Genomic DNA, 17,770 nt, shown 5'->3' with positions numbered 1-17,770 from the left:
AATAATCATTTGTGCAAGTTCAGTTTTTAGCTGAATGTTTTGGAAGTGCAACCTAAAATTTACTGGTTACATGATTGACCAAGGGAGTGAGGAAGGGAGTGGAGGAAGGGGGTCTGGCCACACTGGTCACTGCTGAATCCGAGTAGGGGCACACTTGGGGCTCTGCTTTAGGGGTATGTTAGCGACTTTCTGTGATAAAATGGCAAAAACAATTCTGCACTCTATGAACCTGGCCAGAGCATTCATATTAAGTTAGAAAAACAGAGTGACAAGATGTATCCCATACCCTGCTAAACTGAGAAAAGACTAGAAGGTTGTCGGACCAAAGACAAATAGCGATTTTCTCCAGGAGGACTGGATGGCACATTCTTGTTTCTCCAGTTTTGCAGGATTAACATCACATCCTGGGTTTAAAAACTACAACAACAGCTGTACAAGGCTGCGAAGCCCAAATGTTATCTCAGAAGTTGGAGCTGGAGGGTGAAGTCAGGAAAAGTGAAGAAACTCTCTTTGGGGAGGCTGAAAACGCCAGGGCGGAAAGAGGCGGAACCATCTCCACGGGGAGTCTGCATCTCCCCCTCTGAAAGCTGAACCCAGAAGGACCCTGGGGAAATCCCTCCGGAACCTGCTCCGGAAGCAGCTGTAAGGCTTGTGATACAATGAAGCTGTCAACTGCCAGGACACAGGTGGCTTCTCTGGCAGGCAGAGGGAAGTCAATCAGTGCTTCACTCTCAGCTGAGAAACTAGATACCAAGTTAAGATTCGGAGCAAATAAATCCGAAAGGTCTATAGCATGCTGGGAATTAAATAGATAGATAGATAGATAGATAAATAAATAAATAAATAAATAAATACCTGTACCATATAGCAAAGCATTAATATCTTCAATATACAAAGAGTTTTTAGGGATCAATAAGAAAAAGAGAAAATCTACTGAAGAGGAAAGTAGGCAAAGCCATGAACTGGCAATACACTTTAAAAAAAAAAAAAAAGCACAAAGGGAAAAATGGCAATAAGCCTATTTTTAGGTTCAATTCAATCATTAAAGAAATTCAAAATGAAACCATGAAATGTGTGCGTCCCTCCAACTGACTTTTTTTTTCTCTTATGGACATTCCTAGTGTTTGGAAAGGATACAGAGAACGTGCACAAATGCTGTTGGTGGGACGGTAAAGAAACCCAGCGTTTCTGGAGAGGAATGAGGTAGAGATATGAGGGTTATAAAAGCCTCAGAGGGGCGCCTGGGTGGCTCAGTCGGTTAAGCGTCAGACTTCTGCTCAGGTCGTGATCTCACAGTTCATGAGTTCGAGCCCCGTGTTGCGCTCTGGGCTGACAGCTCGGAGCCTGGAACCTGCCTCAGATTCTATGTCTCCCTCTCTCTCTGCCCCTCCCCTGCTCACACTCTGTCTCTGTCTCTCTCTCAAAAATGAATAAACATTAAAAAAAATTGTTTAATAATAAAAGAAAAATAAAAGCCTTGAAATGGTATGGATGCTTTGACTTATTTGTCTGATGGGAACGAAGAGAGATGCGGTCGAGACGCAGCTGTGGATGTTCCTGGAGGAGGCCGTGAGCAGAGCGGCTGGACCTCGGCACCAGAGCCTGGTTGCCTGGGACAAGTCCCTCTCTGAGCCTCAGTTTCCTCGTCTGTAAAATAGAAAGCGTCATAAGGAAGACAAAATACATCAAATGCCTGACACGTAATAAATGCTCAGTAAATGTCAGCCTAGCAAAAGAAACTGAGCAGAAATTATAAGCACCCAGAAGATAAATGGGCCAAGGAGAGGAGCAAAGTTTCACCAAAAAGAAGCTAAAAACAGCTCCTAAACACATGAAAAGATGCTCAATCTCCTCTCCAATTAGACATGCTCATTAAGATGACGACCAGACACCATTATTCGCTCAGAAGATCTGAGAAACCCCGAGTCAGCGGATAGCCTGTGCAGCCGATGGGGAAATGGGCCACCTGCATACAGGTGAGGGGCACCAGGTGGGACCACCTTGGTGGAGAATGGTCTGGACACTGCTGTTGAAGTAACAAACACAAATGCTCTAAACCGTGAGATTTCGTATTGGGGGATTTACCCTGCACTTGCTTGGAAAGTCTGTTCAAGGTCATTTCCTGAAGCAATAACAGCTCAAAAGACTAGAAGCAAAATAACCATCACTGGTTAGATTCTGGTTAAAAACATTAAGGGGCCCGTTCAACAAGACCTCAACCTCAATTGCACATCCCCAAATATTTTGACACCCAGGAGTCTTTCTAAGACTGTTGAATCTCCATTTACGCCAGCGAGTGTGAATATTCTTCAGTTTATCTGCGCTGACCAACTATGGGATGCTAGCCCAGATCAGTGGTGTATCCGTTAGCTGCTGCTGTGTAACAAATGACCCCCCCCCCAAAAGTGAGCAGCCAAAAACAACACACATGATCTCAGAGTTTCTGTGGATGAAAAATGTGGGAACTGCTTAGTTGGGTGGGCTCGTAAGGCTCTCGTAACAGTCATACTCAAGGGGGTTGAGCTGTTAGCTCTTCCAGAATCCCTGCCCGTACCCCGGGTGCTGAACATCCAGATTATAGCCGTCCTGCCTCCTGGCCTGCTTCTGGTTGGATCGGTTGTTTTCTGCCCCATTTCAGGGAAGTCCCCATGACACATTTCCATCTCACAGCTGGAGCTGAGGGCCCCGGCACCTCCCAGCAGTGTCAGCCTCAGTCCTACATGCATTTACTGCTCCAACAAAGCGCTCGCTGTAGGATCCTGCAGTAGGAGGTCAGGCTCCCCCGGTGCTGAGCATGGCTCCCTGTACCCCTCTCCCAGAGCAGCCCTGGCTTGTGGTGAGCCCAAGGCTCCCATCGCCATGAGCTCCCCTTGCAGTGTTGGGAACCGAGAGCTACTGGGAGAGGCTCCACAGAGGCCTGGCAATATGCGATAGGACACAAATTCATGTGCATGTCAGAGGGTACCTCTGGCTCAGACAAACACTGTGGCTCCCCACTGCCCTTGTTTACCGTGAGCTTGGCCAACCTGGCTGGGTCAGGAGATAAGGTATACGCCGTTCCATCCAGGAATCCACACTTAAGAACCATCCCCCCAACAATTCACTGGATGGCCCAAGAGCTTGTGAGATCCTCACCTGCTCCTGTCGGGTCCCACGGGGCCTCCGAGCAGCCATCCAGAGTGCAGGACGTGTCACTGACACCAAGGGCCTTTTTCAGTTCTAAAGCAAGAGATAAGCCTTTGGACCCATCTGGGGATTCCATGCGTTCTCTCAGAGAGGCCACAAGAGGGCAAAGGATGGCAGGAAATGTCTCAACCAGGAACCCAAAACAAGTGGCTCAAATAACCCTCTCTCCATATCTGTGGCCATGGAAGACATTGCTAGTCGATCGCCACATCTTCACTGAGCCCCCTACCAACCCTACCTGCCAACACCACACTCCAAGCAGACATTACAAGTCAATTAAGGATGAAACACCACCAAGGACCCCTCTAGGAATAGAGACTCTCTGAGGTTACCTGTTTCTGGATTTTTTTTTTTCCCAATTAGAGAATAGCCTTCTTCCCTTTAAAATGCCCCTTTTCTAAGGGAACTTAGTTCTTTTTGTCACCCTTACTTCCTGGCTCCTAGAACCCTACTGTCTTCGGGTCCCCCCCCCCCACCTCTCCAACTGCTCCTTCTGTGTCCCTACTTTCTGTTTGCTCCTTCAGATACAGGCGCTCCAGGACTCCACTCTTCCCTGTAAACACCATTCCCAGTGTCGTGGCCCCTCTTGTGCCCTCAGTGACGCCCAACAACCTCAGGCTCCCACCTCAGCTTCACGCCTGGGCTCTATCCCCTTGTTTGCTGCACCTTCAGTCCATCCTTTGCCTCTAGGACTGTGCCCTCAACCTCCTCCCCTGGCTTCCGGTGTGGCCGGTGTTGCCCTCTGCTCACACACCCTCCATGGCTCCCCATTGCCTGCCCAATAAAGCCTAACCTCCTCTGCCTGTTATTCAAGGCCCTGCACACCTGCCCCAGCAGCCTCCTGCCTCCTCTCCTTCCATTCCCCTTCATATCCTCTGTATCAGCCACGCGGATGCCATGACATCCCCTGAAAGTCACGTGGCTCATCCGAGCACACATCTCTTCAGCCACAGGCAGTGGGTCACGAGCAAACTGAAGAAGCAAGAAGGAGAAGAGATGGTTCTGGAACCACTTCCCAGCCCAGAAGATCCAAGGACTCTCGGGGCTTCAATGCCAGCCCAGAAAAAAACAAACAAAAAAAAAAACAAAAAACAGACAAAAAAAGAAAACAGGGAGTGGTTGCTGAATGAATAAAGGTCAATGTGTCTTGTATCCCCAGTTTCTGAATTTTGCCTCCTTCCCTTCAGCCTGAGAACTCCTACACACCCCTTACAGCCTTGCCCCAATGCCCCCTCCTTTAGGGAACCTCCATCGCTGCCCTAGTCCCCATCTCGCTCACCCTAGTCCCCATCTGTCCCAGTCCTAACATTCAGTCAAAGGTTAGTGTTCACAGGAAGTAAGAGGTGATGGGGAACCCGGTGGAGCTTGGTATATACAGCCAGGGGGCACCAGGCTTCCTTGAGCCATAGAGGAATGGGGCTCACCTTCATCAATCCTCTGCAGCAGGACCCCCCGGACAATGTCTTCATAGATACCCTCGATGGTCAGGGCCGGGCTACCCACGGCGAGGACCTCCCCTTCGAACTCAGGCAGCTCCTAGGACAGAGGTGGGTGAGGGGTTGGGCTGGAGGAGAGGGCTGCGGTCTTGACCCTGATCAGCTGGGGGACCTTGGGACTAAGTTTCCTCATCTTTAAAATGAACTCCTGGATCCATATGCCCTCAGGTTGTTGCGGGCATTGATGAACCACAGCACGGCACATCTCAATGGGAATTGTGCGGGGATCTCTGTTGGCCAACCCCCCTCCCCAGCTTCTTCTTCTAGAGGATCCTGTGAGTGCCTGAAGCAGACCCCTGCCTGGTGTTCCCGTGTGACCGGGCCCCTGTGACCTTCTCTCTCATTGCCTTCCAACCCCCTCACTCACTGAGCACCAGCCACGCTTGCCTCCAACGCACCAGGCATAGTCCTACCTCAGGGTCTTTGCACATGCTGTGTCTTCCCCAGGCCATGGCTCATGCCATCAGTTCACTGCTTCTCAGGTGTCATTTTCCGGAAGAGCCTCCCTGGCCACCTGGCAACCCCTCCCCCCCCCACACACACACATTCCCTCTCTGCCTCCTCCCTTCTCTGAGATACAATGCATGGGCCCCCCATGCAACCCAACCACAGGGCTCAGGGAACAATAGTCTCTGAGAGAGAGAGCATTCTGCCCACTTTTATAGAAAGACACAGGCACATGGCTGTCCTCTGGGCCCTGCGTGTATGTGCCCCATTCCTCACCGCTTTGCAGCTACTCTTCAGCTGGCTCAACACAAAGGGCAAGAAGATACAGAGCAACCATCCACGGATGAACCTCCTCCGCGCTGAGCTGCTGTCCGACTGGAACTTCTGCGGGGGGGGGGACAAGCAGCAGCGGCCAGTCCAGTGGCCCTCTGGGCGCCCGGGCCCACTGCCATCTGCCATCTGCCATGCCCTCCCGGTGGACCTCTCACCTTCAGCACACGCCCCCTGACTTTCTCCAACTGCTGGGCAGCCTGGGTGCAGTCCAGGGCTGCGGTCAGACACTGGTCCGCCAGCTGTAGGAAGGTGGCCACGGCGTCAGCCATAAGCTGCGGGAAGAGTAACCTGCTAGAGCCCCGAGAATCACGCTCCGGCCGACGGAGCCCTGTGCCTGCCTGGCTGACCCTTCTCAGCACGCAGACTGACCCGACCAGTCACTTTTCCCCAGCCTCCTTCTTGTTTCAGGAAACAGCTCGGGACTGGGGCATCATCCAATCAGTGGGGATCTGTGTGTAATCTAGCAGAAAGTGCCCTCCGCTCTGGAGGATGGTGCCTGGGTGCTCGGCCTGGGGAGCGGAGAGCCGGTCAGAGTTCAGCCTCGTTGCCTGAGCGCTCTTGTGCAGCGTACAACTTGAACAACTGTACCAGGCAGCACTCGGTCTCCTCCATCCCCGTCTCCTTCACTCACCATGTCAATTTAGCAGGTCCCCTTCCCTTGGCCTTCAAACACACGCCACTTCTCTCCACCAACAGTGCCCATTCTGCTTCAGGCCTCCTTCCCGCGTCCTCTATTCCTGCCCCCAACAGCCTCTCTTCCCCACAGCAGGTAGGGCTTCCTAAATTTGGAATCTGGTCACGCCCCTCCCCTGCTCACACATCTGCTGTGGTTCCCCATGGCCCTCAGGACAGAGCCTGGCCCCTTCACCCCATACTCAAGTCCCTGACCCACCGGCCCCTCCACCTTGCTGGCAAATCTCCCGCCTTACTGCCCTCACTTGAAGCCTACAGCCCAGTGTCTCTAAATGGCTTCCAAATGCAGACGAACTCCCTCACCTCCCAGTGCTGTTCCCTCTACCCAGGACGTATTCCACCCCCCATTCCTCCCACCGCTGCTTCAGTTTGAAAGTCCTCTCCTCCTGGGGGGTCCTCCTAACCCTGGAGATGAATCAAGGGTCTCTTCAGAGCTCCCAAAGCACAACGGCCCTGTCCACCACGTGCGGTCACAGCCTGCTTATGGGCTGATGTCCGCACGATACCCCCCACTCGCCCTCACCTGCTGTGCGAGATCCTGGGCCCCAAATACCAGGCTTCGTGTGCCAAAGAAGCCAAATGGCGCCACCAGCTGCCCCAGGCGCTTCTGGCTTCGCTCAGCCTCACGGTAGCAGGCGTGCATCAGCTCTGAGTCCCATGGCATCTCCCCAAATGAGTAAACCTGTGCCCCGATGGCAGTCAGGTGAGAAAAACACCATCAGTCGATGGAAAAGCCGGGCCAAGGACCTCACAGCCAATTCGTAGCAAGAGAAATGCAAACGGAAACACATCCCACCTCAGCCATTACCCCCAAAATGCATAATAAACACAACAGGTATGGTGTAGGACGTAAAATGGTAAAACCTGAAAGAAATGGATAACACGCCGTGCTGGCACGACTGAGGGGCAACAGGCACACCAGCCCTTGTCACACCCGCACCCATCACCTGATCCCCTCTCTGTCCTTGGCTCTGGGGCCACAGAAATGGAGTAACCCGATATGGTCTCTGCCCTCAAGGAGCTCACAGAAAAGCTGGGGAAGATAAACTATCGACAATCAACTACAGAGGTGTATAAAAGGAAGCACAGGTGGCTGTGGATGCAGAGAGGGAGCAGGGAAAGTTCCTAGAGGAAGTGATTCTGAAACGGAGGCTTAATGAGTTGAAGTTCTCCTGGCACTTAGTAGGTGTTCATTTAATATCAGAAGAACAGTGGCGACCTGCATGCAGCAGAAGTCACTGGCTTAGGGGATGGGGGATGGGCTCTGGCAAACAGAGGAACGGGAAGAGGAGGTATTTGAGGGTAGGTGATTCCAGACCCATGTTGCTAAAATGCTTCTCTTGTCATTTTGCTCCTCCCCCGACCGTGTTTTAAACTGTACCCCTCAACGACCAGAGCATGGTGGTCTACAATAAGAAAAAAGCACCCTGGGGCAGAGTTCGGAAACGGTTTTCAAAGGAGGCTTTCAAACAGAAAGTGAGAGGGTTCACGCAACTCTTCTGTGAGGTTAACACGCCGCACGTCCGTCGAATGAACCCCACCCCGGGAGCTCACCTCCTTGCGCAAGCGGGTGCTAGAGGGGCTCCCACGCAGGTGGCGAGACAGGCGGTCCATGCCCTGGGCTAGGAGGGTCTGCACTGTTGAGAGCACGGCTTCCACGGTGCTCAGCAGCTTTTGCGTGACCCGGGACAGCTGTGTGTCCACCCTCCCGCGCAGGCAGGTCTCCAGGGGGCCCTCGACCTCCCCTGGAATGGGAAGACACTAGCCCGGGTCTCCTCCGCAAGGTGATTCCGCAAAGGGGGCGCAGGCGGCCCGGGGCTCAGCACGAGGAGGACAGGGGCTCAGACTCTGAGCACCCTGTTCGACCATTTTACAGGTGAGAAAACTGAGGCTTTGCGTGCGGCAGCAATGAGCTCAAAGCCGTACGCCCGAGAGGCCAGAGTCTGGATTCCAACCCGGTTGTCTTTGTCACTGAGCAGAGTGGGAGCCTCCGCCGTCTGACCGGGACAACCCGGGCCAGGTCTGCCACTACCTGTGCCTCCACCCCTCTCCCGACTGGATGTCATTAGCCCCATCCCTAGCCCGCCGCCTTTCCACGGCCGCGACCTCGCTCTTGACCCCGCCCTTGTCTGGCATCCTCCAGCCTTGGCCCGAGGCCACGCCCATACTCCAACTTATACCCCGCCCCTCATGCCCCGCCCTTTCTTTGTCCTGCCCTGTCCCGCTGGGTCTTCGGTCCGGATTCTCGGCCCCACCCCTTACGCCCACCCAGTTCCCCGCCTACCAGTCAGGCCCCTGGCCCCGCCCCTCCCGGCCCAGGCCCCGCCCCCAGGTCTCACCCCGCAGCCTCCGCGCCACGCGCGCCCGCAGCTGCAGAATCTGGTCCACGTCCGGGCGGATGGTCTTCTCCAGGGCCGCCAGCAGTTCGTCCTTTTCCGGCTGGAAGGCGCGGAGCCCGGCGGAGGCCCCGGCCAGGACGGCAGCGTGGACTGCGTCTAGGAGCTGCCCGGACCGGCCAAGGGGACCCCACCCGGGCCAGAGGCGCGACAGCGAGCCGAGATGGGGCGGGATGGGGGAAGAGAGAGACAGAGACGGAGAGCCAGAGAGACGCGCAGAGAGTTTAGGGGACAGTCGCGGGGAGGGGGAAGGCGGGCCCCAGGGTCCGGCCCCTATCCCCCTGTGCGGCCACCCGCGTGTACCTCGGTCCAGGCCCAGGCACGGTTGCGGCTGGCCCCCCGCAGGCCGGGCAGGGTCTGGGCTCGCAGCGCCGGCAGCAGCTCCCGCATCAGCACCCCGGTCAGCACCTGCGGGAGAGGGGGCCGTAGGCGCCCGCGGCGGGCCTAGAGGGGTCCCAGGGGCGGCCTTGCACCGCACTGACCTCGGCATCCGAGCCCAGGGTCACGTCATCCTCGCCGAAGTGGCCTCGGCGCTGCCGATAGAGTCTTAAGGCGTCCAGGAAGGCACGGGCTGCGGGGGCCTGACTGCGCTGCAAGACTGAGGGGGCAGTTCCTGAGTGCCAGCCCACTTCTCCCCTGCTCTCACCTCTGCCTGGCTCCCTCTCACCCGGGCAGGAAGCCCTCCACCTCCTCACCAGGTCCCCAGACACCTAAATCTCACCCGTCTCCAGACGCTTGCACAAGCAGGGCCCTCTGCAGGAACATGGTGCCCCAGGACCATCACTGGCCCATAAGGCACCTTGATACTTGGATTTAGGAAAAAGCATCCCCTGTGGGCAGTCACAGGCCAGGCTGCACGGCCCCTCCTGATAGGCGCATCTGGGCGCTCAACAGCCTGCTCAACATGCATGTTGGTCCTGTTCCCCTTCTTCCCCTGGCTGGCCCCAGCTTCGACACACCCTCCTCTGAGCAGCCCTCCCTGATCTCCCAGGCTAAGCTCCCACAGGGCCCTGTCCCCATCACAGCCTGTTGTCACGTCTGTCTCCCCCCACAAGCCATTTCGTAAACAAACTGGAAACTTGGGAGAGGACCCCACAGCCAGCAGGGGCAGAGCTATCTCGCCTCGGACCCCAGGACACGCAGCTGCCTGACCTTTCCTGGGACCCACCTGTCCCACGGAGCCGGATGCCACCCTGGAGGGCCAGCCTCCAAGCCCGCCGCGCTTCCCCCGTGGCCGCGGAGAAACAGAGGTGCCGGCGGAAGGGGTGCTGCAGGAACAGGGGGAAGTTCACGGGCATTTCCAGGAGGGGTTCGGGCTCTTCCTGGGTATGCTCTCCTGGAAGCAGACGGAGGAGGCTGTGTCATCCTTCACTCACTCACTCTACAATCAGTCGTTCATTCGCTGGAAGAAAACACCCATGAAAGCACCCCCCCCCCCCCCCCCGCCGCCCGCTCGGGCAGTTGCCAACACTATCCTTATTCTGGCTCGGTCCCAGGGGGAGGTGCGCCCAGGGGAGACATCAGCGAGCCATCCCAGCGTCGTTTCTGAGCCTCAGCATCCTCCTCAACACGGAGGCCTGGACAGCCACCACCAGTCTGTCTGAGTTGGCACACGTCGTCATCTGAGCCCTGCTTGCCCTGGGAGTCAGCCAGGGCCAGATTCAAACCCGGCCAAGTCACTTGCTAGCTCTGTGTGTAGGGCACGCTTTTCCTACCTGGACCTTGGTTTCCCTGCCTATAAAATGGGCCTAAAAGTGATATCGATGACCCGTTGGGAGAACTGTGGGGGAGCCAGGGTGAGTGAATTTGGGGGGAGGGGGTTAATTTATTGCAGGGGGAGGGCCCTAAATCCTCACTTTTTTCTTCTGATTTCCAGAACCGCAGCAAGATGCAGGAATCCAGAAGGTGGAAATCCCTGGGCATCGCGGCCCTTCAACGGCAGCCTCCGGAGGCAATAACAGCCTTTAACGCTTTGTTGGGGGGCATTACCCCAGATTTTAAAATCCGCACAAAGCGCATGATGTGCATCTGAGTGAGAAGATGAACTTTTCCGGTCTATAACTGGCCTTTTTGTTCCTGCATACGTCTGGGGCACCTTCAGCGGCTACCCAGCTTTCCTTTCTCAGGGCTGGGCCATAATTGATTTCATCAACCCCTGAGGGCCGGGTATTCGGATAGATTTTCTTCTTTCCGCTAACACCAACATTTCTGCAAACTGTCCTTATTGCTACCTCTTTGCATCGTTTGGTGGCAGGATAGCGCCACAGGGAAGCAGAAATGCGATTCTGGCTCTGTCCCTTACTGTGTGACAGTCCTCAGCCTCAGTGGCCTCATCTGTGCAATGGGGTAGTTAGCGATGGGGCCGGCTTCTGGGCAGGCTCAGTGAGATCACACGAGCCCCGCGCTGAGCACTCGTCATACATATGCCAGTCCAATAATGCGGTTCCTTTCCCTATTCCTGCACGGTATTGTGGTCATGAAAGAGAGAGGGGGGTAGAGAGAGGAAGTAGAAGGAGGAGGGAAGGGAGGGAGGGTGGGAAACCCTCCTGGGAATGCTAGGCTGAACAGTACCCCCTGCAGCAAATCTGTGTGATAGTCCCGCCCACCCGTGACTATCTCCCCACATGCTTGCTAACATCGGGTTTTATTGTTTTTACCATCGCTACTTTGATTCCGGTCCAGTGTCCCAACTCTCCTTCTCACTCTAGTAAGAGTGGATATTTCTCTTGCTAGAGCTGGGGTACTCACCCAAAGGGCAATGCTGCCCCCGGGGGACACTTGATAGTGTCTGGAGATATTTTTGATGGTCACACCTCGCGGGGGGTGGGGGGTGTCCTACGGGCATCGAGTGGGTGGAGGCCACGGATGCTGTTTAACATCCCGCAATGTATGGGGTGCCCCGCCCCTTGCAAAGAATGATTTGGCCCCAACTGTCAACAGTTCTGACGTTAAGAAACGTGCTCTTGAGATCTCGGGAACCTTACCTGAGGGGACTGGGCAGAGAGCATCCAACAGGCAGAGATAGTCACGCTGGGAAGTCAGGACAGTATACCCTGTCAAGGCCACGGAGCTGAGGGGATGGCCCCCATTCTCATATTCCTATGAAAGGCATCCAGAGAACCAACTTGGGACAGGTCTAAACCACGGCTTCCGTGTCCCAACTGTGGGATCAGGGGAAGGCTTGGGGTTAGCTAGGGAAGTCCCCCACCCCTCCTCCCTCCCTCCCTCCCCTGTAGTCGAGCACCCAGTACCCACTGGGTGCTAGGCCAGTCCTAAATATTATACGAAGGTTATCTCCTTGAATCCTCACGGCCCCATATGACGTGGACCAGCACCAACCCATTTCACAGAGGTGGAAACTGAGTCCCAGGAGCACAAATGACCTGCCCGAGCTCCCCAGCCAGGCGTGATGTGCGAAGGCCTCTCGGTTTCAACCTCAGCTCTGCTGATGACCATGAGGAAGTCGCGACTCCTGGCCTGGACCTCGGTTTTCCTACCCAGCCCAGCGGGGGGTGGTTGCCCACCCCAGGCCCATCTCATAGGGACCCTCAATTCATACTAGGTGACTGAAGACAGGAGAGAGGACCATGTTGGGAGCTGGACCCCAAAACCCATGCCGAGGAGCGTGGCCTGGCGAGGCCAGGAGGGAAGGGAAGAGACCCGCTTCCTTACCTCCCTATGGCTGAACCACTCCAGGCGGCCATCCCCCCGCAGGACACAGAAGATCGGCTGCCACCGAGGCGGGTGGCCCCACAGCTGGGTCAGAGGCCCTTGGTGCTCACGGACTCGGGGAAGCTTCTGCGGGAAGAGGGACCAGTGGGTGTCAGGGGCACAGACCGGTGTCCCCACGTCCAGACCGCCTGGAGAGCACCCCACTCCACACCCCCCATCCCAGGCTCTACCAAGTCCAGGGTGCCCGGGTGCTGCTGAGGTAGCCCTGTAACCTTTCTAAGCCTGCCCACGGCATGCACTTGTTTGGGAGAGCTCCAAATACACGTGGATTCAGTCCTCCCCACAGTCCTGGGGGCAGACACCTTGTCCCCACCTCCCCCTGAGCCTCACATGACACCCCAGCCCTGGCCAACGTCTTTTTTTTTTTTTTAATTTTTTTTAAGGTTTATTCATTTTTGAGAGAAACAGAGTGCAAGTCTGGGAGGGGCAGAGAGAGACGGAGACACAGAATCCGAAGCAAGCTCCACGCACGCCCCGAGCTGTCGGCACAGAGCCCGCTGTGGGGCTCGAACTCACGAACCGCGGGATCATGATCTGAGCCGAAGTCGGACACTTAACCGACTGAGCCACCCAGGCGCCCCAGCCCTGGCCGACATCTTGATTGCAGCCTGTGAGAGACCCTGAAAGAAGGAAACTCAGGAGGCTGTGTCTGGATTCCTGACCCACGGCAACTGTGATACGTGTGTGTTGTTTCCAGCCACTGGTTGTGGGATGTTTTGTTATGCAGCATTAGCTAACTGATACAAGTGGGATTGCTGGGTCGTGGAGCCGGTGGAGTTTACCTTCATGGGAGAAACAGCCAGTCCTCTGCCCACAGACCCCTCCCTTGGGCAGGATGGGGCATCCCTTTGTTTTATTACCTTTGTTACTCTTCTCACTACCTGGCCACCTGAACCGTGTGCCTTTTATTTCATCACCGGGTCCCAGAGCAAGTCCCGGTAACCCAGACGGTGCTCGATAAATATCCTGTGAATACGCTAACTGCATTTGTGATGTTTTCATTCTTTGATAGAAAGTCACGTGTTGGCTAAATGATTCTCCAAACCTTTTCTGAGGTCTGAGATTTTTCCTAGTGATATTGTTAAAACATGATTATAGAAATGATATATGATAAGTGTTTTATAAGATGTTCAAACTGAAGCCAGGGGAAAGCCCCCACACTGTCGAACCCCAACGTCAACTGTGCCCTGGCCCCCGTGGCTGGAACCTACAGGCGGTAAAGGGGCAGGTGGGGACCACACTTGCGGTCCCATGATGCCTTAGGCAGGACAAGGAGAGTCCCGGGTGAGAGAGGGCTCTGTGTCCACAGTGTCGGGGAACCTCCACCCCAGGGCAGGCAGAGCTGAAAAAGGAGTCATCTGAGAGAGGTAGGAACAACTCAGAACCCTGATCGGGGAAGTGTCAATAACCAGCATGGGCTCCAGGTTCAAATCCTGCCTTGCCTCTTGTTTTGTTTTGTTTTGTTTTTTTTTTTTTTTTTTAATGTTTATTTTTTGAGAGACAGAGCATGAGCATGAGCAGGGGAGGGGCAGAGAGAGAGGGAGACACAGAATCGGAAGCAGGCTCCAGGCTCTGAGCTGTCAGCAGAGCCCGATGCGGGGCTCGAACTCACAGACCGTGAGATCATGACCTGAGCTGAAGTCAGATGTTTAACCGACTGAGCCACCCAGGCGCCCCTCAAATCCTGCCTTGCCCCTCGCTGGCAGGGCGACCTCGGGTGCTTCAGTTTCCTCACTAGTCAGAGACTCATTTCCCAGGCTGGTGAGGACAGGGTGGGTGGTACAGGGCACGTGGAGTCATTTGTTGGCTTGGCAACATCTGGAGCTGGGGCCAGGCAGCTCTAGGCTCTTACGTCCTATCAAGAAACGTCCTGAGCTCCTACTGTGTGCGGGCACCACATGGACGCAAGGGATTTGGGGTGGGGGGTGAGGACAAAGCCTGGCCCCTGCCCTCCCAGGGCAGACAGATGGGGGGAGGCAGACGTGTGACCCAAGGCTTCCCTGGATAAACAGCGGGACGGGGATCCCAGAGGAGGCACCCAGCCCAGGGAGGGGCTGTGCCGATCAAGGAAGGCTTCTTGGAAGAAGCGGTGGCCGAAGCACGAGGAGGAACAGGGAGGGTGCACCAGGCAGAGGGTGCCGCACGTGCAAAGGCTTGAGGGTCCAAGGGGCATGTTTCATGCCCAGTAGACAAGACGAGCCTTTCCCAACTTCAGAATTTGGCTGTGCCCTCCCCCTAGAATCCCCTTCTCATCCCGGGCTCCGCGTCCAGCAACTTCTCGTCCTGTACATCTCCGTTCAGAGGGGGCCTCCCTGCCCCCCGACTCCCCGCCCCCGCCCCCAACACTGCCTCTCATCTTGTCTTCATGGCACCTAGAGGCAATGATGCTGCAACACGACACAGTAGTCTGTCATTCCTCTCCCCGTCACGCTGTGAGCCGGGGTGGGGGCGGGGAGGGGTGGCGCATGGCAGGACCCACCCCCACCGCCACTGTGTCCCCAGCGTCCGGCCTAGGACGTGGCATGCAGTAGGGGCCCAGCGCACGTTTGTTCAAAGGATGCATTTTAACAGTCTTCCCGGGTCTCGGCGCCAGCAGGGGCGAAGGCGTCAGGAGGGCCCCCAACCGAACCGGCGCCCCCTCCCTTTGTGGCACCCACTTTACTGCGCATCAGCTGGCATCCGGCGGGCTCCTGGGGCCCCAGCTCACGGGAGATCTGTCGCAGGACAGAGGCCGCCAGCTGCTCGCGGTAGCAGGGCAGGAAGTCCCTCAGCATGGTGTCCACCTGGCCTGCAGGGACAAGGGGACACTCAGGCGGTTGAATCAGACCTGCCTGGGGCGGGCCGAACAGGCGGGGAAGCCGCTTGTGAGCTCCTACCCTTGCCCCAAAGCTGCCCAGCGAGAGGTGCTCCAAATTCCATTCACCCTTAACCCTCCACAGACTGTTTCCATCCACGTGGGAACAGGGGGTGGGGGAGTTGGGTGACCCGGGCTTAATTTATAACAGACGTACAATAAATTTTAATCGTATAGAGCATCCGATCTGATGAGCTTTGACACCTTTCCAGCCCAAGAAACCATCGCCACAATCGAGGCGGTGAACGGAGCCATCCCACCCGAGTTCCCTCTTGCCCCTTCCGTGGGGAGGTTTTCAAAATCTTTTAAGAGCCTCACCCTAGCCCCAGGGAATTTTCCGGGGTGACCCGATCTAGGAAGCGGCCACACAAGTGTTAAAGTCCGTCAAGCGGTTCCCCTAAGATGTGTGCACTTGGCTGTATGTAAACCATGAATCCATCCTGCTGCCTGGAATGTGGACCCAACGGCCGGAGCATCAGCAGGCATTATGCACCATGAGGTGGCCTTAGGCACAAAAGCCATGCATGGGAGAATGAGGAAGCGAAGGAGTTCGGGTGTCTAACTTGTATCAGCCTGCCTGCCACTGTACCTCCCTATAGGAGAAAGAAATGAATCTTTATCTTGTTTAAGCCCCTACAGGAAAAGAAAAAGAAAAACACGGCATAGAGTAACTTACTGAATCCTTACAATGGTTCCATGAGATAGGGATTGTTGCTATCCCTGTTTTGCAGATAAGAGAATGAGACCTAGGAGATGAAGTCATTCACCCAAGGTCACACAGTAAGCGGCCGTGGTGTGAACTTGGATGGTCTGGGTGTTGGTAAGACTTGCCACATGCCTGTGCACATGCTGTTCCCCCTATCTGGGATGCTCTTCCCACATCTGCCCACCAACTCCGTCACATCCCTCCAGCCCCGGCTTGGCCCTCATCTCAGTGGGCAGTTGCCCACCCCTCCTTCTTCCCCTGATGTGGGGAGCGTGGGGGTTCTCCACTGTGCTCATCAATCAACTGCCATTCTTGCAATGATAACTTGGCTTTCCTTCCTGGTCTAGATCACGAGTCCAGGAGGGCGGAAGGATTCTCGACCCCACCGTGTCCCCCGCAGAAAACTCGTCCCAGGAGGTCTGGCTGGGCTTGGGACACCTCCCACCTGGCCCCCCGCCCTCACCCCGAACCCACGCCCTGAATAGGGCTATCAGATTTACCGAGTAAAACTACAGGACGCCAATGAAATTTGAATTTCAGAGAAATGAGGAGTCATTTTTTCGCATAAGTATGTACCCCAGGCAAAATGTGGGACATACTCATACAAAACAAGAATATTCGTTGCTTATCTGGAACGTAGGGCATCCTGCTACGGTCAGCCACCGTGTCGGACAAACTTGGCCCTGAACCCCACCTGGCCCCCGACCCACCTCACCCCGTGCCGGCTCACCTCTCAGGTGCTGTTGCTGCCGCTTGTCCAGGGGGCTCGAGGGCCGCCCACCCATCCTGCTGCAGTCACTGGGGGCTCCCTCGAGAGCAAAGCAGACACTCCCTTCCCTCCCACCACCCCCAGGTTTCTGGGTTCAGGGGCACCCCGGGAGCAGGGCAGCCCGTAAGAGGCCTGGATGCCGCTGAGACCAGCCGCCTGGGCTCAGAAGCCAGAACATAGCCCCTGCGTGAGTGTGTGCGTTTGTTGGGCTCAGTGGGGAATGCCCACCCCTGCCCTGCCCCACCCTGCACCTGCGTCCTCCTGGGACCAAGGCCTCCAGAGCTGCTGGTTTCTGCAGGGGCTGCTGGGGCAGCCCCGGGGGTGCTTTGGGGGTATGGCAGACAAGAGTCCCAGCTGGCTTTGGAGGAGGGACGCAGGGCAGACACCCGGTGGGACCAGTAGCTGTTGTTGGGGTGTGGGGCAGGGACGGGTGATGGGCAGGGACGGGGTGTCTAAATCCTGGTGCCCGCTCCCACTCTGCCAACCCCTTGCTGGGTGGTGCCGGGTTCTGAGAGGATCCGGCCCTGGCCCAGCCCCCAGCAGCCCCCAGCCTGACAGCCTCAGTTCCTGGGGTCAGTGCTGGCGCAGGGGGAGAGGGTGGGGAGCTGTTGGTATGCCATGGACTGATGGGATATGTCCCTTGTGTTCCTGTCTTGTCAGCCTGTCCTCCATCAGTGCACATAGCACTGGACTGGGTTGGGTTAGTTGGGTCTCCCTACCCCTTAACCTGTCTCTCCAGTGCCTAGCAGACAGCAGCCCTCAGTTTAGTGAAGGGAGGGAGGGAGGGAAGAAGCAGAGTCGGCACTCCAGGCTGAAATATGATCAAATGGGAGTTTTGCAGGCTTTCAGATGAGGAGAGTGTTGAGTGCACGTGGCCAGAATGTGGATGTGATGGCTGGAGCAGGTGCAGTCCACCGTGGGCCATGAGGTGAAACCCATATACCGACAATGGCACAAGTATGATGTAGGAACCGGGGATCCCCCCCAAGAGTTCGTGACATTGCTCCACCGGCCCTGGGTGGCCTCCCTCCAGAAAAAGAGCTAACCCTCCATTTGTTTAAGCCACCAGGGACATCTGATTGTAACCCTCACCAATGCCCCCGGATCCGGATTCGTTTCTTCTGTCAACGAACATCACTCCTTGCCAGCCTGAGTGTC

The 17,770-nt window shown here is 56.0% G+C and overlaps 1 protein-coding gene across 2 annotated transcripts; it reads right to left on the bottom strand.

The window, feature by feature from the left end:
• Positions 1-1,445: 1,445 nt before the first annotated feature.
• Positions 1,446-16,810, bottom strand: NIBAN3 (niban apoptosis regulator 3). Of its 2 annotated transcripts, none has more exons than XM_042978540.1 (15): positions 16,574-16,810; positions 14,941-15,071; positions 12,224-12,349; positions 11,536-11,650; positions 9,720-9,887; positions 9,034-9,149; positions 8,855-8,959; positions 8,495-8,657; positions 7,710-7,900; positions 6,679-6,837; positions 5,618-5,734; positions 5,406-5,513; positions 4,611-4,722; positions 3,136-3,219; positions 1,446-1,647 (listed from the first exon to the last, which is right to left on the bottom strand). In XM_042978540.1, the coding sequence occupies exons 1-15, from the start codon at positions 16,626-16,628 to the stop codon at positions 1,502-1,504; spliced, it is 1,896 nt and encodes a 631-aa protein (XP_042834474.1). In that variant the 5' UTR covers positions 16,629-16,810; the 3' UTR covers positions 1,446-1,501. The 2 variants fall into 2 exon arrangements, with proteins under 2 accessions (XP_042834474.1, XP_042834475.1); XM_042978541.1 differs by having other exon boundaries at positions 5,618-5,701.
• Between the last annotated feature and the right edge of the window lie 960 nt (positions 16,811-17,770).

Source organism: Panthera tigris, chromosome A2 (genome assembly GCF_018350195.1).
Source record: "Panthera tigris isolate Pti1 chromosome A2, P.tigris_Pti1_mat1.1, whole genome shotgun sequence".
Classification (NCBI taxonomy): domain Eukaryota; kingdom Metazoa; phylum Chordata; class Mammalia; order Carnivora; family Felidae; genus Panthera; species Panthera tigris.
The sequence above is the reverse complement of the archived record's forward strand: the minus strand, read 5'-3'. Positions and strand labels throughout refer to the sequence as shown.

Excerpts from the sequence above, each read along its gene's own strand:
- NIBAN3 (XM_042978540.1), bottom strand. The coding sequence starts at position 16,628 with ATGGGTGGGCGGCCCTCGAGCCCCCTGGACAAGCGGCAGCAACAGCAC. Across the intron at positions 8,658-8,854 it reads GTGCCTGGGCCTGGACCGAG|CTCCTAGACGCAGTCCACGC; the intron begins GTACACGCGGGT and ends CGGTCCGGGCAG. Across the intron at positions 5,514-5,617 it reads TCAGGGGGCGTGTGCTGAAG|AAGTTCCAGTCGGACAGCAG; the intron begins GTGAGAGGTCCA and ends CCCCCCCCGCAG.